Source organism: Protopterus annectens, chromosome 1.part2 (genome assembly GCF_019279795.1).
Source record: "Protopterus annectens isolate FY-2018-M chromosome 1.part2, PAN1.0, whole genome shotgun sequence".
In the NCBI taxonomy this organism is placed as follows: Eukaryota; Metazoa; Chordata; order Ceratodontiformes; family Protopteridae; genus Protopterus; species Protopterus annectens.
Window position 1 is genome coordinate 622,563,263 of NC_056727.1, and position 25,064 is coordinate 622,588,326.

General features: G+C 40.2%; 1 protein-coding gene across 1 annotated transcript in view; it reads right to left on the reverse strand.

Annotated features, from left to right (window-relative positions):
• The window catches only part of KMO (kynurenine 3-monooxygenase), a 616,236-nt gene that overhangs the window by 54,513 nt on the left and 536,659 nt on the right, over window positions 1-25,064 (reverse strand). The window contains exon 11 of the mRNA XM_044058035.1: window positions 17,923-17,980. Coding sequence (XP_043913970.1) covers window positions 17,923-17,980 — 58 coding nt within the window. The remainder of the gene's footprint in view (window positions 1-17,922; window positions 17,981-25,064) is intronic.

Below are 25,064 nucleotides of genomic sequence, written 5' to 3' on the forward strand. Positions count from 1 at the left end.
TGCCAAAGATGGCCTGCACCTGTCGCCTTGGGATTCTGGATACTGGCTAAGGCTCGTGCCACCCCTATAGTGCCTTTTTTAGACAAGGTTCAAATGACAAATTCACCACCGTAACAGGTACAAGCAAGCAAAATCTGAGGGTAATGCTACTCAATGCTAGAAGTCTAAACCTCAAAATGCACTCACTCAAGGCACTCCTTAAAATGGAGAACATCGACATCTGTGCAGTGACAGAGGCCTGGTTCAAAGCTCCAGAGAGCACCCCTGCGTTACCAGGCTATAATTCATACCACACCTTTCGGCCACCTAACCCAAAACGAAGCACTAAAGGTGGAGGAGTGTCCATATTCATTAGGGATATCCACACCTCCAGGCTAGTTGCACAGCATAATGCATCCAAGATTATCCAAGTGTAACTTACTCTGGGCAAGACCGCAATCCAAACTGTAGCTTGCTACAGACCCCCCACCATGCTCCAGGATTCCCACTCCTCATTTCTTGATACACTGGAAAGTATTAGGGTACAACCCAACACCCTAATAATGGGTGATTTCAACTACCCCACCACTAATTGAGAAAACTACTCATGTACCAACTCTTTTGCTCAGCATTTTCTGGAATTCATAAATTCCAACGCCTTGGATTAACTTATTCACACACCCACCAGGGGCAGCAATATCCTAGACCTGGTCATTACCAACATGGGCAACCGGTGTTCCACACCAGAGGTCAATTCCTCGTTGGTCAGATCCGACCATAAGCTAATCACCCCTAGACATCCACATCCTGCCCCCACCCCCAATTAGGGAAACCACCATAAAAAACTTCTCCAAAGCCAACTTCACACTTCTTAAGACAGAAGTGTCAAACTTCATGACACCCATGCAGATGGACAGTATAGGTACAACTGCTGAATCCTACACAAATGCACTTTATAAGCACTTACAGGAGTGCATGGATCATGCTATCCCTAATAGAACCAAGATGCTATCCTCCAAAAAAAGAAACCAATCTGGTGGTCCTCTGCCATAAACAAACTCTACAACAGAAGAAAGAAACTGTTGCAAAAAAGAGTAAAATCCCATGACTGGAGGAACTCCCTGGTCAACCTTAGTAAGAAACTGAGATCCCTCATAAAATCCTCCAAAGCTAGTTACGAAAACAAAACTGCCACTGACTCTAAAGACAACCACAAAGCATTCTATAGCTATGTCAAGAATCTCAATGGCAACACTCAGATCTGCTCTGAATTACAGCACAATGGCACTAGATATACAGAACCAACTGATATTGCCAACATCCTAGCAGATAGGTTCAATGCTAACTTTACCCCCCCCCCCTCACCCCCTAGAGGGCCCATCTCTATACTGGAAGAATGCAAAGTTCCTGTAATCACGGCTGCACAGGTAAAAACCTCACTCTCCAAAGCCAAGAACACAGCATCCATGGGACCTGACAATATCCCAGGCTGCATTCTACACGAACTACAGAATGAACTGGCACCCTACCTAAGTACCATGTTCAGTCATAGCCTCACCTCAGGCTTTGTGCCCACTGAATGGTGCACAGCAATGGTTGTCCCACTCCACAAAGGGGGAGCCATGACAGGCCCTGGTAACTACCGCCCCATTAGCCTGATGAGCCTGGTCTGCAAGGCCATGGAACGTATCATCATGGAACTCATAAACAAAGACATTGGCAATCTCCAAACTCTGGACCCTGCCCAGTTTGGGTTTGTAAAAGGCAGTCATGTCTCCTAAACCTGATTGACTTCTTTGAAGCAGTCACCAAAGCCATAGATGAGGTTAAGGTGGTTCACACAGCTTATCTAGATCTCGCCAAGGCTTTCGACACCATCCCCCACTCTGGAATTATAGATAAGCTCATTAAACTAGGTATAAATCCTTATGTCACAAGATGGGTTGCCAACTGGCTCATGGGCAGAACCCACACTGTGAAAGTAGCAGACTCCAAATCCGACTTCAAACCAGTGACAAGTGGAGTACCACAGGGTTCAGTCCTGGGTCCTCTTCTGTTTGGTATCTACTTCTCTGAAGTACAAGCTAACACAGAAGATCTTTGGCTAACACAGTTTGCAGATGACTGCAAACTAGGAGCCATAATCGAAACTCCTAACGATGTGGACATACTACAAAAGGGCCTCACTGAGACAGATGCTTGGTGTCAAAGCCATGGCCTGAAGCTCAATGCCAAAAAGTGTATTGTCATCCCCTTTGGCAAAAACTCTGTACACATGAATTACCACATAAGTGGGAGTCTACTTAATGCTGAAAGTGTGATAAGAGACCTTGGGACACAGATAAACAGTAGTCTCTCCTTTGATAATCACATCGCCACAGTGGTCAGGAAATCCTTCTACGTGGCTCACCTTATCACAAAAGGTTTCTCATCCAGAAAAAAAGAGGTCATTGTTCCCCTCTACTCATCACTCATTAGACCCATTATAGAGTACAACACCCCTTTTGGTATGTACCTCACAAGACATCTACAACTACTGGAAAGGCCACACAAAGAGGATTACTGGCCTCAAACAGATGCCCTACGCAGACCGTCTCAAAAAACTTCAGCTTTACTCCGTCGCATATCGCCTACTCAGAGGCGATCTCTGCATAACATACAAAGCTATGTCAAACCCAGAGCTGTTGGACATGCTCCACTTAAAGAAATCCTAATCCTTCCGAGCTACTTGCTCTAGGGACCTAAACCTTGTCACCACAATAAACAGAACATGCTGGAGGGATAGATTCCTGTCCCAGAGACTTCCCATACTCTGGAACAGACTAACTATCTATGTCAAACAGAGCTCATCATTAGCACTCCAAGAAAAATCTTGATGATTGGATGGGAAATAGGAAATTCACCCCAGGGATCACTTCTGTGGCTCTGCTTGACAGGGAAACAGGAAAATAATTTTCTTGGGTGGCGAAAGCCAGGGTACCTTTTTGGCTAGGCTTATATAGGCCCTAGAGCTAATAGTCTAGTACCTACCTATGAACCTATGAACTTAGAAGCCAAGTCCATCAAGGCTAAATTTTCCACTTTTGTCTGCTTGAATTTGTTTAGTAATTTGCAAATTTAGAATTACACTGACTTACTTGCTTTGCTTTTAACTGATGTAGTGGCCAAACATTCTTTTTGATGACATAAGGAAGGAAGCCAAGTTAGTTCTAGGAGTGTTTGTGCTCCTTTTAAGGAGAAATCCAGTGTATAACTATGGCTAATGTGTTCTACTGAACTTTTCCTGCTGTTTTATAAAAGTGTATTAATACATGTTACCGTGGTGAAGCACTTAGCTCCACATAGCTGTAATGTGCACTATACAGATGCAAGCATTTAACATTCATCTGTATTATATCCCCTCTCTTGCCCCGGCCCTGTTGGCCAGTGACTCTGGTGTAAATATAGGTGACCACTGCTGCTTGTAGCTGTGCAAAGAGGCAAGTTGTGCACCTGCATCATTGTCTAGTCAACAAATAGCTCAGCTCACAGATTCGCGTTAGGCAACTCCACCCACTAACTGTCTTATTAAATTCCTCAGTTCGTATTCATTGTTTTGTTATGGTGTGTCTTCTTCCCTAAACCATCTAATTAGTCAACTTAGTATTTTGTTTGTCAGTGTTTTATCCCTAAATGTTCTCTACTTGCTTTCTGTTATAATAGCATAGAGTGTGTTTTCCTTCCACCTTCATAGCCAAATAACACAAGCAGTATAAGTTCATAGCTGACTACTAGATTAATTGTCCCAAGAGATCGTTTTAAACCTCACCATGTATTCCTATATATAACTGATGGGATAAATTTCCCAGGGGCATACAGCTGTGTTTAGGTGGCAGAGCATTTCCAAGCTACCTCTATCCCAAAGGGGACAAATGTGAGTTCATGGGTAATATTTTTATTTCCTATCCATTGGTCCAGGTTAAATTTGAATAGGGTGATGGACAATCTCTGATTCACACAGATGGGAAGTTTTTTTTTTCCAAATGCAAGGGTCATATCTAAGACATACATTTGTTCCTCCAACTTGTTCTGTTTATGTTACAAACAAGGTTTAGGTCTTTGGATATGATATTTCTAATGCTGTTAGACTTGTTGACGTGCACCATGTCCCTCAGAACTGCATCAGATGATGCCTTATAAGCCAGGCACAGATCACCACCTGTAGGAGACTAAGTATAAAGATAAGGCTTTCAGGTGGTCTGCATATTCTGTGTAATTTATGTATTCTTTTTGTATGGAACCTCTGTGGTTGTTCCAGTTGTTACATATGCCTGGTAGGGTACACATTGAAAGGGAGAGTTCTACACTTCATTTGGTTTAATGAGGGATGATCACAGTAGGATAATGACATCTTTGAATCTGGATGCCATACCGTTGCTAATATAGAAAGATTTCCTTAAAATAGTAGGCTCATTGTAGTCAAAAGCCAGGTCACTGTCAATATATGTTCTCATGTTCCTAACCACTGGATCTGCTCTTAGGACTGTAATGTTTATGTGGCAATTTCCAGGAGAAGGACAACTTTCCAAAATATGCTCTTATGCATTGTTGGCATTCACTTTTAGATCACAGCTCTGGCACCAATTAGTAGTTTATGACAAACCCTCTTGGAGGTTTTAGTTGATCATTCTGCATTTACCCTGTGCTGATTTCAAAGCTGCTGAGAGAATCTACACAAATAAGTGGCATTTTTCAATTTATTCTAACTTGTACTTCACTTGTATTTGATTAACTGTGCTGTTTTATTAACTTGCATTACATCTGCACTGCATTTTTTCACTGTTTTCTTATTAAGATATTTTATTAACTGAATGTGAACTGTTCTGTTGTTGTACTTGAGTGTGTATCTGTTCTCCTGTGCCAAATCGACTTACAAAGAATTTAAATATCTTTAGCATAGTCTGGTTACAGGTTTTGCTGTATCCAGATCTGCTGGTGTGTTTCCTCTGTTTCCTGCTACGCCATCTTGTGTTGGATGGGGACTACCTGCACTTATTGGGAGTAAGTGAACTGGTTGTAACTGGTCTGGCATAGAGTGTTTAGCTAGGAGCTCAGGGACAAGGGTTGATCGGTCAGTTCCAGTGTCTTTATTTTATTTTCCTTTTGTGGTACTTGCTTGTTTTAGTTAAGCTATAAGGTGGTGAGCATTCTGTGCTGATTTCAAAGCTGCTGAGAGACTCTACAAAACTAAGTGCCATTTTTCAATTTATTCTGACTTTTACTGCCCATGTATTTTATTAACTGTGCTGTTTTATTAACTTGCATTACATCTGCACTGTATTTTTCACTGCTTTACTGTTAAACGGTTTAATTAACTGAGTTTGAATGGTTCTGCTGTTATATTTAAGTGTACATCTGTTCTCCTGTGTTAAATCGACCTAAATAGAGTTTATATATCTTTAGCATAGTCTGGTTACAGGTTTTGCTGTATCCAGATCTGTCTGTCTGTCTGTTTCCTGTTTCCTGCTATGCCATCTTGTGTTGGCTGGGGCCTACCTGCAGTTAGTGGAAGTAAGTGAACTGGCTGGAAATGGTCTGGCATAAGGTGCTTGGCTAGGAGCTCAGGGACAAAGGTTGACTGGTCAATTCCAGTGTTTCGATTTTACTTTTGTTTCTGTGGCACTTAAGCCTTGTTTTCATGGGTTTGCCCTTCTTTGCATGTTGTGCACCACCTCTGCACTGTTTTAACCCTCAGCAAGGTATCTCATCTGCAGTTTTTCCCTTACCAGCACTCCTGTGTAAGTGAGACCCTCCCTTGCAGCTACTGTATTGATTTTATCCAGCCCTACTCATACCTATAGGTACTCTCCTCAAATAGTAACCACTCTACTATCCCTGACCTCTCTTCCACAGATTCTGACATCCATGGATGGACAATTTCCTATGGTTTCTCCTGCTAGTCTGGTTGATATGGGCATCCTGAGACTGTGTAGCAACTGTCTCATGTACACGGACAACCCTGTACTACTACCACCTAGGAACACAATATGTAAGAGATGCAGTTACATTAAGGACCTAGAATCCTTGCTGTCTCAATCACAAGCCAGCACATTTGGCACAGAGAAGGTTGTCTGCTCAAACACTACAAACACCCCACCTCTAACACCACCCACACCTGTACAACACACTCTCACATATGCAGAGGTTCTCAACAAAAGCATACCTAAACAAAAGAGACCTCGGAGGCAAAAACACACATGCACATCACAACCCGACAGTACCAAGCACCACACATAGTACACATGTCTGTGTCTCACAGCCACTAAGGCCCTGCCACAAACCCAGAATACTAGTCATAGGAGATTTTATTGTGAGACACACAGATGTGCCCCTCACCAAGCTAGACAAGAAGAAAGTCATAGTAAGTTGCTTGTCAGCTGCTAGAATTCACCATATCACTCACACACTCAAGTCACTCAATAACAGGTACTGTTTTGACTATGTCATAGTCCATCTTGGTGTGAATGACTTGAGATGTACATCTCTGGACTACATGAAGAGAGACATGATTGAACTCACTGAATGTGTCCCAGACAGGTATGTCCCTAGCCTTACGCAGCATCCAACCATCACCCTGACTGATGCCTCAATACAAAGAGAAAATGAATGACTTTAACAATTGACTTAGTTTCTGGTGTCATTATAAGGGGATCCAGTACTTGACAGCCTAGGAGGACATGACTGACAGACCACGATGCTTTGCCAGAGATAGCCTTCATCTGTCTCCCCTGGGCTTCAGGCTTCTGGTAAAGGCTCTTGCCTCCCCATACTGCCTTTTTTAGGCAAAGTCATGCAGACAAAACTACCAATGTGAAAAATTCTTCTAAATGAAATCTAAAGGTCATGCTGCTAAACGTTAGGAGTCTTAACATGAAACTGCATTCACTGCAAGCATTCCTCAACCTGGAAGATGATAACATTTGTGCAATCACTGAAACCTGGTTCAAAGCTACAGAGAGCACCCCAGCCTTACCAGGTTACTCTTCATACCATACTTTCAGACCCCAGACAGAGCGCTACAAAGCCAAAGGAGGTGGAGTTTCAATATTTGTCAAAGAAGTACACACCTCTAGGCTGGTCAAACAGTATGACACACAGGAGACACTCCAGTTGCAGTTAACTGTTGACAAAACACCTATTCAAATCATAGCTAGCTACAGACCTCCAAATGTGACTCAGGATGCCCACTCCATCTATCTGGACTTACTTGAATCCATCAAGATTCAACCCTCTACCCTAATCCTTTGTGACTTTAACTATCCAACCATACAGCGGAAGACCTATTCTAGCTCAAACATGAATGCCCAGAGATTTCTTGACTTCATCAATGCCAATGCATTGGATCAGCTGATCAACACCCCCATGAGAGGTAAAAATATCCTGGACCTAGTGCTAACCAACATGAATATCCACTGTAGCACCCCTACAGTGTCATCCTCCTAGGTAAGATCCGAACATAAAGCGATCACTTTGTGTCCCAAAGACTCCCCGATCTGTGGAATAGAGTCACTCTCCATGTCAAGCAGAGTACCTCACTAGCCCTCTTTAAGAGGAACCTGGTCGATTGGATGGGAAATAGAAAATACACACCTGGGATCCCTCCTATGGCCCTGCTGGACAGAGGAAACAGGTGCTGACTGCTAGGCTTATAAGATCCTCTGGGCCAATAGTCTGGTATCATTCTATGAACCTATGAGAATATTATTGCCATTTGGGAACTCCATAATCATACCAAGCTTGCTGTCATCCATAAATGCAGTCTGTTAGAGGCCTTTAACCCATTCAAGCCTATACAGCCTTTTTTGTATACTTCCATTTGAACACCCATAGCTCCTTATGGTGTCCAGACCTTTCTTGGGGTTGACTCTTTACTAAATGACTTACTAGCTTATAATAGGCATAAATAAAAAGGACAAGGACTTCTTAATAAAATGTCATAAGGATTTCTTAATAAAATGTCATTAAGATTGTTAATCTAGAATGTCCCACAGTAGACAAACCTTGATTATGTTATGTTTTTTTAAGTTGATTTTTTCAGAAAATGTTCTGGAATGCAAGGATGTCTGCAGGCTATAAGAGGTGCAACATTCTGCACTGCATAGGTATTAATGAGTTAACGTTTGCTTTGACTTCCAAAAACTAGATGCCAAAAGGGTGTGACCCCAACAACAAGCTCTAAGGAACTCTGCTGGTGACTAGCCTTTTTCAGGAGGTAGAGTTCCCTTATCCTGACTTACTGTGATGTATACATTTGCCATTTGACTATCTAATGGCTGCTATGGTGGTTTACTCCTAGTAGTTTACTGAGTTTGTCAACAATATCCAAATGAGGAATTATGTCAAATTATTTGGCCAGGTCAAGATAGGGAGTATGTACCATTTGCCCATATCCATAGCTTTGGTGACTTTCACAAAGAAGTCTACCAGGTTGAAAAGGCATACAAGGTCCTTGACTAATCCAAACTGTGTTGGATCTACCTTAAGAATATTCCCATATTTACAGCCCACTTTATCTCACCTCATATAGCATCATATATTATCCAGTACTCTTCTTAACTAATTTTCCTAAATTATTGAACAAAATGGAATGTCAGCCTATATACTGCCCATCTAGAAAATGGTTGACTTCAATAATTGGCTTAGTCTCTGGTGTCATTCTAAGGGGATGCACTATCTGTCAGCCTGGGATGACATGATTGACAGACCTTGATGCTTTGCCAGAGATTGTCTTCATCTGTCACCCCTGGGATTTCAGCTACTGGCCAAGGCTCTTGCCACCCCGATAGTGCCTTTTTTAGGCAGTGTCTCCAGGACAAAAATCTCAATGTAAAAACTCCATCTAAAAACAACCTCAAGGTTATGCTGCTAAATGCTAAGAGTCTTAACATGAAACTGCACTCATGAGAAACAGTCCTCACCTTGGAAGATGTAAACATTTGTGCAGTCACGGAGACCTGGATCAAGGCTGTGGAGAGCACCCCAGCCATATTAGGCTACACCTCCTTACACACATTCAGACTGCAAACTTAAGGTGTGAAAATTAAAGGAGGCAGTGTATCAGTATTCATTAAAGATAAATACACCTTCAGATTGGTTAAACAGCATGATTCCCTGGAGATACTTTAGGTGAAATTAACTGTTGGTAGGGCAGCTATTCAAGTCATTGCCAGCTATAAGACTCCATCCATGAATCAGGACACCCACTCTGCATATTTGGATCTACTTGAGTCTGTCAAGATACATCCGAACACCGTGGTTTTGTGTGACTTTAACTACTCATCCATTGACTGGGTAAATTACTCACGGGCAAACCCACTTCTCTAAGGTTCCTCGACTTTGTTAACTCCAATGCCCTGGACTAGCTGTTAACACCCCCACAGGGGTGCCAATATCCTGAATTTGGTGCTTACCAATATGGGGGACCACTGTAGCACCCCCACTGTGATGTCTCCTCTGGTGAGGTGTGAACACAAATCAGTTGCATTCGAACAGATTCCTGTCCCAGAGACTTCCCATGCTCTGGAACAAGATTCCAGTCTACATTAGGCAGAGCTCCTTGCTAACCCTCTTCAAAAGAAACCTTGTTGAGTGGATGGGAAACAGAAAGTTTACCCCAGGGATCACTTCAATGGCTCTGCTGGACAGAGGCACAGGGAACTAATCTAAGGGGGTGGCGAAAGCCAACACATTCCGCTAGGCTTATAAAGCCTAGTACCTACCTATGAAACTATGAAGTAACTATCACACCTGAAGCCCCATAGCAACAATAAGTTAAAAAATCATTTCCAAAGCAGATTATAACCTCTTACAGGATGGTATAAACAGCTTCACTGCTTCTCTCCACCCTTAGATGGAACTGGCAGCTATGTCGAGTTCTACACCAATGCTTTATACAAACACCTGTATAACTGCATTGACTCAGTCGTACCTGACAGGATCAAAACAAGGTCCTCAAGGACAAGCAAACCTGCCCAGTGGACAACTGCCATTAAAAGGCTTTACAATAAGACGAAGAAATTGCCAATTAAGAGTAAGAGGGTGCAGGCCCTAAACTGGAAACACTCTCTCCTCAGCTCAAACAAGAATTAGCAACACCATTGGGCACTCTTCTCAATCATATTCTAAGCAACGGCTTCATCCCAGCTGAATTGAAAAAGGTCACCGTTATCCCCCTGCATAAAGGTGGTGCTTCCACTGTCCCCGGGAACCATAGACCTATTAGCCTGACTAGCCTTACCTGCAAGGCCATGGAACAAATCATCATGGACCTTATCAACAAAGATATAGATAATCACCAAACACTTGACCCTACTCAGTTTGGATTTGTCAAAGGGTGATCATGCCTGTTAAAACTGGTGGACTTCTTTGAGACAGTCACCAAGACCCTGGATGAGAGGAAATCAATGCATACAGCCTACCTAGACTTAGTCAGAAAATTCAAGATCTTTAACATCTGTCCTATGTAAACCGTCTGAAATAATTGTCACTTTATTCTGTTTCATACTGACTACCCAGAGGCAATCTCCGCCTCGCACATAAGGCAATCTTTGACCCAGATTTATTGGAAATGCTGCATGTCCGCGAGTCAAATGATACATGGGTTACTCGCTCTAAAGTCCTTAACCTGGTATGTGACATTAATAGATCCTGCTGGAGGGAAAGATTTGTCTGCCAGAGGTTACCACACCTCTGGAACAGACCCCCACTTCATGTCAAGCAGAACATCTCATTGGCTCTCCGCAAACACAATCTGGATGATTGGATGTGTAACCGTACGTTTACCCCGAGGGTTCCACCTGTGTCCCTCTTGGATAGGGGCAATAGGAGATATTGTGGAAATAAGGATAAAACTTGGCTGGGCTTGTAAGGGCCTTAGTGTCATTAGCCTACTAGCCTCCTATGATCCTACGAGTCTATATCCAGCCTATTAACACTTTATACACTTAGGCGGTGTAGTAACTGCCTTATTCTCACAGACAATAAACTTTTACTCAGGACAAAAAAATACATTTACATCTCTGAGAGTTTGAATTTATTTATTTTTTATTTTTTATTTATCTTTGTTTACCTGGAGAGTCCAACTGGGTAGTATCCATTAGATCTCAGAATAAATCCAACACCTTATCTTCTTCATTCACACCACTAGATATGAGTCACAAGTTAAATCACTGCAAATCTATTGCATCAAATCTCAGTACAAACAAAAATGTTTTAGTGATAGGTGATTCTATTGGTAAACACGCAGATTCACTAAGTTGGATGAGGACAGGGTAATGGTAAGTTGTCTTTCAGGTATCAGGATCTCTGATATCTTTGGGGTCCTAATGACCTTGGATCCGGTCAAACATGAGTACAACATGTTGCTGGTCCATGTGGGACCAAATAACTTAGGGTACAAAGCCCTAATGGACATGCAGGAAGATACACTGAAACTCTCCATGCAAGTGACAAATGCATTGAACACTCTGGTCTTGAGCTGAATCTTTTTTTCTCTGAGAATGATGCCTAGGTACAAGGAAAAGATAAACTGGCTTTAATAATTTGTTAAAAAAGTGGTGTCATTCCTGGGGGATAATGAATGTGTCAGCATGCAATGAGAAGCCTGACAGTCCAACTTTATTTGCAAAGGACAATCTACATCTCTCATTCCAAGGTTTCTGCATACTGGCTAAAGCATTCATTAGCCCCATAGTGCCTCCAGCTAATGGACATTCCAACATGACTAATACATTGTACATGAAGCTAGATTAAGTGGCTCTACTCAGTGTGCCAGAAGTTTCAACAACAAAATGCCCATCTTTAAGGCTCTCCTGCCCTTGGTGTACATTCATACTGGTCTGATTATGATTTTTTTTCCAAAAGTAATGAAAGTACTCCTTCTATATCTGGTTTTGTACATATCTATCTTTAGGCCTGATCACAATTGCGGTGGCATCTCTGCATTTCTTAAGTACTGCATCACGTCCAGACAAATGTCAGAGACCCATAAAGAAGCTCAAACTAATCCAAATCACCATAAACAAAATCATCTACCAACTTATTACTTGTTACTTTCTATGTCCTCGGAAAATCATGTCAGGTTCCTAAATGTTCATGAATGTCTCTGTAAACAAGAATGTTACCATATAGTATGATGAAACTATCCAAGAGGTTCTACTAAACACTATATAAAATAAAAACTCAAACAAGGGAAGGAAAAATAACTAGAAAAACAAATTTCTGATTTGAGCGCTTTCGTTCTTTATTATTTGAACTTCATCAGAAATCTTTCAGTATTCAAATATGAGTGAGTGAAAATTCTAAAGTAAACAGCCTAAAATACCTAAGAATGTTATCATCTTGGGGGACTTAAACTACACCTTAATAAACTGAAGCACCAATGCCCACGCTCTCTCACACCTGATAAACAAACTCCCTAACCAGCTTGTAAACAAATCTCCAAGAGGACATAATATTCAAGACCTGTTTCTAACAAACTTAGCCACTTCAGGTACCTGCCCCCACGTATTTCCTTCTTCAAATAAGATAGACCTAAAATTAGTGACCTTCACCCTCATAAATCCCTTGCTTCCAATTTTTTCAGAATTTGATGACTTCAAATACACCAATATTATTCGATTCTATGAGAAGGTCACCAAATTTTCCCATGGAAGTACTGACTTCCATGTTGCCAACAGAAGGTAGTTTCCTAAATTAATTCTATTTCCAACTAGATGAAGAATTAGAATTGGCTGCCTCAACCAGGAAAAGAAGATATAATAGGAAGTTAAAAAAAATACTCTAGTCATCCACTGATATAAATAAACTTTACTATGAAAGAAAAAAAATATTCAAAAGATTATACAGCAGTATCAGAAATACAAAAAAAAAAAAAAAAGAAAAGTGCTATTACATCCACTAAAGCAGCACGTAAATATAGGTTAGTATCTGAAGCAAAGCATGATCACAAATGCTTCTTTAGGTACATTAAGAAAATAAGGAATAACAGCTGAGATCACTCTTGACTTACTTGTAATGGCACCACCTATTCAGACCCTATTGACACTGCTAACATACAAGCATACCAATTCATTGTAAATTTCACTTCAGAGAATCCCACCTAGATTCCACAAATCCCTGATTCCCTTGAAATCCCTATTATCACAATGCAGTATGTATGGAAGATACTCTTTAAGATTTTATTTATTTATTTATTGACATTTGTTAACCGGGTTGGTCCAGCTGGGCTTGTGGCCCGTTTTCAGTGGAGACCCGATGAGAAAAGCTAAAAAAAAAAACAGACATTTACAGAAAAACAATAGATGACAGCAGTTTATATTAACATTAGATAAGAAATTGAGTTATACAAAAATATATGAAATACAAAACGCAAAAAAAAAATGCAAACATTTGTAGTCATATATTTCCTAAGTTTACAGAGTAGTGGTTAAATTACATATTTACAATGGGTTTGATCCATCAGATATGTGTATAAAGTAGCATAAGTATCCAGAAATGGAGGGAATACTTATGTTGAGAGGAAGGTTACTGGGAAGGTACACAAAGATGGAAGAGAGGGTTATCAAAAGTATTTCATCCATGGGGCCTGACAGTATATCTATGTGCTTAATAAATATGCCCTATCTGAATTGCTCCTCGATCTCTTCAACTAAAGTTAGCCACCAGTTTTGTCCCTGAGGTTTGGCACATAGTAATAATGATGTACTCCTGTACCAACACCTTTGCCCAACGGTTCTTGGAATTCATAAATTCTAACGCCCTGGATCAACTAATCCATAGTTCCACCAGGGGGTCCAATATTCTAGACCTGGTCATTACCAACATGGGAAATCGATGCTCCACACCTATGGTCATCCCCTCGTTAGTCAGGTCTGACCATAAGCTAATCACCCTTAACATCCAGATCCCACCCCTACTCCCCAGTAAGGAAACCTCCATAAAAAACATCTCCAAAGCTAACTTCATACTACTCAAATCAGAAGTGACAAACTTCATGACACCCATGCAGACGGGAACTGAAAGTTCAACTGCTGAATCCTACACTAAGGCACTGTACGAGCTCATCCACTCATGCATGAATCGTGCCATCCCAAATAGAACCAAGGTGCTCTCATCCAAAAAAGGAAGCCAATCTGGTGGTCCCCTGCCATAAACAAACTTTACAACAAAAGGAAGAAACTGTTGCAGAAAAGAGGAAAATCCCAGGATGCAAAAAACTCCCTTACAAGCCTCAGTAAGAAACTGAGATCCCTCATAAAATCCTCCAAAGCTAGTTATGAAAATAAAATTGCCAAAGATTCCAAAGACAACCACAAGGCATTCTATAACTATGTCAAGAATCTAAATGGCAATGCTCAGATCTGCTCTGAGCTAAAACAGAATGGCATTAAATATACTGATCCCAAGGATATTGCCAATATCCTGGCAGATCGATTCAGTGCCAACTTTACCCCCCTCTCACCCCCTAAATAGCCCATCTCAATTCCGGAAGATTGCCAAATTCCAGTAATAATGGCCACACAGGTAAAAAACGCACTCACCAAAGCTAATAATACAGCATCCATGAGACCAGATGACATCCCAGGCTGTGTAATACATGAACTACAAAATGAACTGGCACCTCACATAAGTGTCATGTTTAATCATAGCCTCACCTCAGGTTTCGTGCCCACTGAGTGGCGCACAGCTACAGTTATCCCACTCCACAAGGGGGATCCACCTTGAATCCCGGAAACTACCATCCCATCATTCTGACAAGCCTTATCTGCAAGGCCATGGAGCGTATTATCATGGAACTTATAAACAAAGACATTGGCAACCTTCAAACACTGGACCCCACCCAGTTTGGGTTTGTGAAGGGCCGATCTTGTCTCCTGAACCTGATTGACTTCTTCAAATCAGTTTCCAGAGCCATGGACAAGGGTAAAGTGGTCCATACAGCCTATCTAGACCTTGCCAAGACCTTTGACACCATCCCCCACTCTGGAATCATAGATAAACTTATTAAACTGGGCATTAATCTCTACATCACCCAATGGGTTGCTAACTGGCTTACTGAAAGAACCCACACTGTAAAAGTAGCCAACTCCAAATCCAGCACCAGACAAGTGACAAGTGGAGTACCTCAGGGTTCAGTCCTGGGACCGCTCTTGTTTGGCATCTACTTCTCTGAAGTACAGGCCAACACTAAGGGACTCTGGCTAACAAAGTTTGCAGATGACTGCAAACTGGGAGCCATTATTGAATCCCCAAATGATGTGGATACTCTACAAAAGGGCCTTACAGAAACAGATGCTTGGTGCCAGAGCCATGGGCTCAAGCTCAATGCCAAGAAATGTATATTTATCCCCTTTGGGAAAAAAACATGTATCCGTGAATTACCATATAGGTGGCAGTACACTAAACACCAAAAGTGTGATAAAAGACTTAGGGACACAGGTGGACAGTGGTCTCACCTTTGATAACCACATCGCCACAACAGTCAGGAAATCCTTCTATGTGGCACACCTCATCACTAAGGGCTTTTCATCCAGAAAAACGGAGGTCATTGTCCCACTGTACTCATCCCTCATTAGACCCATTATAGAATACAATGCCCCGTTTGGTATGTACCTATCAAGACATCTGCAACAACTGGAAAGGCCGCAGAAATACCTCACTAAACGAATCACAGGCCTAAAGCAGATGCCCTATGCTGACCGCCTGAAAAAACTCCAGCTATACTCTGTCACATATCGTCTACTCAGAGGCGATCTCTGCTTAACATACAAGGCCATGTCAAACCCAGAGCTGTTGGACATGCTACACTTAAAGAAATCTCAATCACTCAGAGCCACACGCTCCAGGGATCTAAACCTTGTCATCACAATAAACAAAACATGCTGGAGGGATAAGTTCCTGACCCAAAGACTCCCCAGACTCTGGAATAGATTGCCCATACATGTCAAGCAGAGTGCCTCTCTGGCCCTCTTCAAAAGGAACCTTGATGATTGGATGGGAGAAAGGAAATTCACCCCGGGGATCATGTCAGTTGCCCTGCTAGACAGGGGTCCAGGGAAGTAAATACTGTGGGAAGAAATAGCCAGGGAATTGTTATGGCTAGGCTTGTATAGGCCCTAGGGCTGATAGCCTAATACCAACCTATGAACCTATGAACCTATGTCACAGCACAAGGGTGTTACTAGCACTAACCCCATTATAGATCTACCAACCTACCTAGTCTCATCTGCAAAACCATGGATCATATCATAATGAACATGATTAATTATGACATCAAAATCTTATTAGACTTAAATCCCAGCAGTCTGGCTTTGCTAAGAGATGATCATCCCTAATAAATTTGGAAAACGTTTTTGTGTTGACAGTGGTTATTCTATTCAAATGGTGTACCTTGACCTGGCAAAAAAAAAAACAAACATTTGGCACCATATCTCATGCTGGCAATGAAAGCAAACTTAATGTTTTAAAAAATAGATCTCTATGTATTAAGACAGATAGCAAACTGGATACAAAATCGAATCCACACTATGAAGTTGGTTGGTGAAGATAGTAAGAAGGTGACCAGTGGTGTACTCCAGAGTTTAGTCCTGAGACCTCTCCTTTTCAGCATTTATTTTTCCAATTTGCAATCCAGAAACCAAGTCCTCTGACTAATTAAGTTTGCTGATGACTGTAACCTGGATCTTCTCATCATGTCCCCTCTGATTCTCAAATCCTTCAGCAAGAACTCACTCTAGTACAAACTTGGTGCAAAGAAAAGAGGCTCAAATTAAGTGATAAAAATGCAATATTGTCATATTTTGTAGATACTCCCTTACCTGTATATAGCTCAAATGGCCCCCCACTTCATAATGAAAGCATTGCTAAAGATCTTGAAACATGGGTGGATAACTCCCTCTTGTTTGATCTCCATTTGACAGCAATATTCAGGAACTCCTTCTACTTAGTCCAGTAATTACCAAGGAAATAGCACTTAAATCCAAAGAAGCAATAATTCCTTTATATTCTGCATTGAACAAATTAGTTATTGAGTATAATGCCCCTTTCAAGATGTACATCTGTAGACCTATCAAACAATGAATAAGGCCTCAGAGGTTACTATCCAAGAAACTCACAGGCTTAAAGACCTTGAGTTATCAGGAAAGGTTGGAAATATTGTCCCTTTATTTGATATATTATAGACTTTTGAGTGAAGATCTATTTCTTGCTTAGTGAGCTATTACAGACCCAGTTGCCCTGGACCTATTGTGACACCACAATTTCAACAGATGCACCAATACCAGTTCTAAGGATTAAAATCTTTACCAGCAGATAAGTAAGTTAAGATAGAGAGATATGTTTATCCCAGAGTGCCTTCCTCACCTCTGGAACAGACTACCCCTGCAGATAAGACAGTTCATCTTTTAAATGGACTTGGATGATTGGAAGGGTGCCATAATTTCTTCCCAGGCTTGACTGACCTGGTTCCCTGGTTGAAAGAGGGTATCACCTAGAGCGGGTATGACAAGACTTAAATGATGACATGACTAAAAGACCCTGTAATAACCATGAAACGGTGATCCTACTAAACATCCCAAACACGTATGATAAACCACAGGTCTCTCCTTGAAAATACTGATGTTGCAGCAGGTCCTCAGATAAGTGTAACATGAGAATGGCTTCAAATTTAATACAATGACGATATAATAATAATAATAATAATAATAATAATAATAATAATAATAATAATAATAATAATACCACTGCTTGGTTATTATATTATTTAATTACATTATACTATTATTTTATTAATTGTATTATGCTGTAGTATTAGAAATAATTATGATTTACAATGCTTTTGTAGTGCATGTAATTCACCACGTGAACAATTCTGAAAAAGGTACAGAATATAATGGATTAACTTACCAAAGTCATTGTGAAACTTATCCATCAGCTCATCAAAAACTAGGCAGTCTTCAAAACCCTGCAAAGAAAAAGTGATATGTCTGAACTTGCACATTTTAAAATCATATAGTAATGAAAAAATTATGTTATTTGAACTTGCACATTTTAAAATAACATATTAATCAAGAAATAATCATATAATCAGATTCAGTAAACCCAGTCAAAGTTTTAAATGCATAGCTACCACAGAAATGACTATCCAGTAAATCCCTCACTCGCAGTGTATGACACTACTCCAAATCAGTTCACATATGAAAAATAGTTAAGAATTAATTTGAACTCAAATGTATTTACACAGGTAAGAGGCTGTGTGCAACACATTTCAATAAAATATTACCATTGGAGGTTCAGAAAACATATTCATGTTTGACATCAAAGTGAAACAACAATGTATACAACTCAGTCTGATCTGAATGTTTAGAAAAGATTAAGGAACTAACTACAGGATTTTATTGTTCTTATAGCAGTTCAATTAGATGGATGGCCATCACTCTTACCTGAGGCTTCTATAGTGCCACTGGTATTACAACCTTTTTGTCGCAATACCTGATGTTATGGCTAACTGCAGTGTAGCTAGGGAGGAAACATTGTTGTAATTATAAACCCAAGAGTTTACAAGTAAGAGACTCAGGTTCTGGAATGAAAAGCAAAAGTGAGGCGAAGGGGGCAGCAGCTCTGGGTACAAGGTGTTAGCGGTGTGATCAAGTGCTGCTCCTGCATTCTTCTTTCTGTACAGGCACTCCTAAATGCTGGTGTAGAAAGTCAGTTCAGTGCATCTGCACTTTCTGTGTGGTAAGATGTATGAAGCCGATTGCTCTTTGTGTTTTGTGCTCTTCAATTAAAAATGGGAGGTGGGGGTGGATCTGTCTAAAGGAGTGGACTTTTTTTGTTTTCTTCTTCTTTTTCCAATGAAGAGATGCGGAGTCAGGGAGAAGGAGGGGATCTGGCTTTGAGCACCAGAATAATTAGAGGACCTTTTTTTTTTGCTCTTGAAACAAAGACTCAAGGATGTGGAAGGCCTGATCAGAAACTTGTCCTGTGTCCTAAATGAGTTGTTTATGGCTCTGATCCAGTACAGAACATGACTCTTGACTGTTTCTGATCAGGGATGTCTCTGATTTTGAATCAAATTTTAGCTCTGTCCTACTTAATCCCTTCCAAAACTGATGACTTTTGGAGAAAAAAGTGGTACATTACATCTAAGAAATAAATACAACTAGATTTCTTTTACTTCAGAAAATGTATAATAATTCACATTCTATAATTCTGTCTACGCCTCGGGACAATAGTACTAATATTTTAAAGTGTCCCTGATATTTCTGGATTTGTCCCTGATTCTGTTGAGACCCCCCCCCCCCCGATTCACTGAGAGCTACGATACAGATGCTTTGAAAATATATACTATAAAACCTGATTAAACAAAAAAATGTACAAGGGGAAAAAAACACAAAAGTATAAAGTAAAAAGAAGTGTAGTTATCATCCACAGAATTCTTACTGTCCATAGGTTTTGTGCTGCATTAAGCATCGTGACCTTGCAAAATACTAGTGCAGCTGTTGCTAATAAAATGCTAGAAAACTTGATAAAAAATGAACAGTTACAAGAAAGTTTTTACAAAGTGCTCTAAAAGTGCTCATGTGATACTATATCACTCTCCCTCAAGTGGCTTAACCCTCTAGAGCTCTAAGATCTTCTAAAGCTATTCAAAGCAAGTGGTGGAACATACTAGCTATGATGGTGATATGTTTTCAGCATTTACTGCACTACTCAAGTAAATTCGTTGCCTAAAATAACATGAATAGTATAACTGTGTAAGAACTCACCATAACAGTATATGGTTGAGCAAGTCACTACTGCAGTAATATTGACTGCTAGGACTTCTGTCACAAAAGGCCCAATTTGTTACCTACTTACAGAGCTCAGCACCCCTCCTCCTCCTCTAGGCCAGGCAAATGTCCTCCCTGTAGGAATGTCAGGCATTCCTCCTATAAAGCTGGCATCAGCCCATCACATTTTAGAGCTTTCTTTTTGAAGAACTCTAGAGAATAACTACCTTGCTTACTCCTGGAAATGGTCCTAAGGATAGTAACTATTAAAGAAAATTAGTGTACACTGTCTGGGTGAGGAAATTTGATTTTATTGTTCCTTAATTTTACTCAACTGATAAACAAGTGAGCCTATTGAACATAAGTGTCCCTTTTCAAGGATGAGCTTTGAGCACTGTCTGCTTAAGTGACTTTCTCAGAATCATATTGTAGGAAGATGGAAGGAATAAAACTACAATAATCAACTCATTAGCAGCTCAAAACCTTAATCCTCTGCACTAACTATAATGTCTAACTGTGCATGTCTATCTAGACATGAGCAGCCCTGAGGCCCTACCCAAGCCAAAGGTCCTGATAAAGGATGAGTGGGAAGGGGTAAATCTGTAAGGATAGAGTACCAAACCCGAGCCCTATGAAGCATAAGAAGGAGGAGGTGATGTTGCAAGGGAAATCAGAACTGTAAGAGTGATCTACTCTAGCATCTAGAAATATAGTAAGTTCTTACCCATTTGCATGTTGTCCATTGTACAGATCATTGTTGCTGAAGTACTAACTACTGGGACAACTCCCTGAGCTCAAAAAGATTGGGAGATGAAAGAATTGGTTGGGTTGAGTTGTAACAAACCTTGCAGAAAAGCAGTAGCAAATGCAGCTCTTATTTTAGAAACAATGTCTAGCCTGTAGCACTTGGAGAAAGTATCAACTGAAGACCAGGTTTTAGCTTCCAAAATAAACTGTCACCCCCACCCCCCAAGAAGGCCACAGTGGTTGCACTACTTGTGTTTTAGTCTCTCACATGTTCACTCCCATCTGTTTCCCATTATAACAGTAACAGGAATACAATTGGCCAACTACATGGAAATTGTTTAATTTTCAATTTGCATACTGGTTGTCACTCCCTGGCTGTAAAGAACACAAACAGCTGATTTGAGGTTCTGATGGTCTTGGTCTTGTGCAAATCAAAGTGTGATTAGTGCACCGGTGCTTTTCCCCAAACTGTTTGTTGACACGTCTTGGGCAATTTCTCTATTTTATCTTATCAAGTAAAGAAATGTAATACTTCTTTAGTTAAAGAAATAAAATATAAATGGCTCATGGAGCTCCATAACCAGGATTCTGGTGCCAGATGAGGGAGGTGATTGGTTAACTGCACTAACTATTGGGAGGTCAGTGCAGTCAACCAATTACTTTGCTGGCCTGCTGTTCTTTTCACTGGCTGACTTCCTGGCTGGAGAAGCAGCTACTGGAACACGGGCAAGTTTTTTTTTTTTTTTTTTTTTTTTTATATATAGATGGTTGGTTTACTGGGGAAGCTAAGGGTTTAAATACAGTGCAAAATCTTGTTATTCTAGCAACTTTCTATGTGCAGACAGATTTTTGAATGAAGAGCTTGGAGGGCAGAGTTTTTTTTTTTCAGTGGGTTACCATGTTTGGTTCTGACAAAGGTAAGCTGAAATATGATTTTGGGCCATTATTTATGCATTTATTTGATTGCAAGCAGATATCTGTGGTGTATATAGTCATACAAATGGCTATAATTGATGTGTGTGTATGCTTGTGTGTGTGTGTGTGTGTGTGTGTGTGTGTGTGTGTGTGTGTGTGTGTGTGTGTGTGTGTGTGTGTCTGTGCAAGGGCATTGCTTTAAACTTTCTCTGATCTTTCTTCATGTTTTTGGTGTGCTCTTTACAAGATTTGATTTTTCTAGCAAATTTTTGCAAACTGTAGTCACTAAATAATGACAGACGTGAGTTTCATACTTTGTATCATTCAGAAAAATGATTACTAATGCAAAACCTGTTATTTTAGTAATTTCTTATGTATATAAGAGCAATATTTAAAACTGGTCCCTGATTTTGGTCTTTTACATTCTTTTGGTAGTGGGGTTAAGGAGACATGATGTCTATTTGTATGTCATCAACATTTTTAAACATACGATTGGGGCTGTTTGTTCTTTCACTTTAATCCCAGTCTAGCACCAGGGGAGTGCACAGGAAGTAAATATTTTTTTTTTTTTTTTGAGTAGAGAGGTGAGCAGATGTTCTAGTTATTTGCAGATATGTCTCTTTGTATCCTTGTAAGCATTTGCCATTTCAGTTTATTGATTATAAAACACAAAAAGAAAAATCTAGCGAAGCTGGACTTTCTAAGAGGCAACATGGGATATATGCAAATTACCCTTTAAGGATATCAGGTATTTTAGCTAAATGCCAATTCTGAATGTCCATGACTTTTTCTTTTTATGGACAATTTCAGGCCAGTAAAGCCAAACCCTCTAGTTGTGCATCTCAGTTTATTGGGAAATGCTGCTTTAATCAGCTTTGAATATCAAAGCTTAGACATAACTTGTTTTTTCCTTGAAGGAAAATTAAGATTGAATTTCTTTTCTTTGACAAATTTTTGTTAAGGCCATTATTCAGTCAAAACGATGGAAAAAGCTGTAAATGCACCTCAAAGTATCTAGAACCCATGGTTTCAGGGGGGCTTAGCAAGTCCCAGACCCCTGCTTAATTCAGTTATTTCAATGCAGTCTTGGCCACACTTACTGTTCATCTTAAGACAAGGTATACAAACAAAAGAAAACTCATCCCAGTGGCATGGGTTCCACAATATATGTAATTGTCATAGTCTGTTTATTGCAGTTGATTTACTGAAGTACCACACACGGGACATCAGAAATAAAAGCAGCTGGTCTTTTGATAAATATAGTATGAGAAGCACGTCCTTAGATAATATTTTAGTTGGGTGTGAAAATCTAAGGAGTATAGGATTCTTACTTGCTTTTTCTGGGGGTTAGGAAAGAAAACAGGCAATTATATACCTTAAGTGAGAGAGCATTCATTCACTACTTTTGGCATAAAAGAAGGACTGATTATAAGATTATCCTTGACCTTATGGAACATCAGAAAGACCTGTTTGTAGATAAGGGCCTGTAGTTCTAAAATCCTTCTAGCTACAATAATAGCAAACAATATTTCAGAGAAGCTGGGGGCGACATGTTTGAAAGGAGATTGAATCAGTTTTTCTAGGACATAATGCAAGTCCTTTGGAGGAGCAACAAGCTTTTTAGGTGGTTTGGAATACAGAACTCTCTTAAGGAGGTGTTTAATAGGTTGTACACAGGCATACATCAGGTCTGAGTTGAATAGATGAGTTAAGTATTCTAGATCAATGGCATTGTTTCTGATATGCGGTTCTGACTCTTTCCGTGGCATCAGATAGAGAACATTTTCCTTTAGCTATGTAGAATTTCCATGTAGAAGGGCATGTTGACTATCATTAAGGTAAATTAAGGACAGTGAACATGTCATTTATTTACTAGTACATAAAGTGCAGTACAGCTAAATCATTCAAACAGTGAGCTGCCAAGGTTTGTGTGTATTACAGCTTCCTTATCATGTGTGAGGAGGTCAAACTGCAAAGAAAATTTAAGAGGATTCACTTTGCACCTTTGATTGAGGAGGGAGAACCATAGATGCCTAGGCCAAAAGGATGCTATATAAGCACCTTTCATCCTCCTCCCTTATCTTCTGGCTCACCCTATGGAGAAGGGGATTAGAGACAGTGCATAAAGAAAGAGGCTTATCCATTTAAAGAAGGAAGACTCCATTGTCCAAGCTTCTTTTTATGGGGGTCTGGATATGCATTTCTTCAGCTGTTTGTTGCCAGGAGAAGGAAACAAGTTTGTCTCTGTGATACCCCATGTGAATTATCTGAAGGAAACATCCCTGTGCAACTATGGCTTTTGCTGATATGCAGCTGATCTTCTCGGTTAGTTCACCAGAGTTTAACTTAGCTCTCTTTAACTCAATCCCATACTCCAGTGCCTTGAATTGTTTTGTGTGGATTCTCAAAGATAGCTCTTAGGAATCTATGGTTGGTGTTTGGCTGTGGGTGTTCTTTCTGAAGGGTACTCTTTGGTTCAGTCTGACTTAGTTGAACCACCATCATATCTATTGATGTATGATATGGTAAAGTACAAAGATCAGTGTTTGTTCCAGGTGTTTCTTAGGCACAACTTAAGATTTTTAATGTGCATCCTCACTAAGGTAACCATTAACATGGTGGAGGCCATGAATCCCAGTGCCCATAAAAATTCCCTATTCATGATTAGAGTCTAATGTTTCAGGGCCTGAATACTCCCTATAAAGAATCCCATGTTCTGAGGTAAGACAGCTAACTGTTTGCTGGAGTCCAGTAAAGTCCTTAAGAACATTACTCTACAGGAAGTTCTGAGACTTTAGAATGTTGAATGAGAATCTCAGTTTTTGAATACACTCCATAGTGGCTGCATCTTCTCCTTGACAGTGTCAGGATGCGGCACTCATCCATGTATGGCAAATGCAAACACTACTTTTTCTGCAGTAAGCCATGACTGTAGCCAGATACTTACCAATTATAATGGGGCAGTAGCCATCCAAAGGGATGGGGAGTAAACTGAAAGTGGGAGCCTCATGTATCATATTTTAGAAAACATTTGTGGCCCTTGTAAATTGGTATGTGGCAGAAGGCGTCCTTGAGGTCCAGGATAACCATACAAGAATGAGGGAACAGGAATGGCATGAGGGCTTACAATATTAACATTATGAATTTTGGACCTTGAGGTAGTTGTTCTTTCTTGAAAGCTCCAAGACAGGTCTCCATGGATCCTCATTTCTGGACACTAGAAAAAACCTTGTATAGAAAATTGTTTTTTCATCCTGTCCTAGCACTAGGTTCATCAAATACAATTTGCTGCAAGAAAGATCTAAAATTATATAGCAAGACACCCGCTTTATACAGGACAAATACTGATATTTCTAAGTGGCAGAAGTCACTGATTGATTAGAGAGGATCAGAGGGTTTGTTAAAGGACATAAAGCAGAAAGTAATAGGTGGTTAATAAGACAAGTGGAATCAGGATTGGTTGTGTTTTTTTATATAAAAAAATAATTAATCCCCTTGAATGTCCCTTCTTGTTCAGAGTAATACAGTATTTAAAAATAAAATGTAAGTTTTGCATTAGATTTCAGCATTTTATATGAATACAAAGGTGTGACTCCTTATCAGTGATAATTTGAC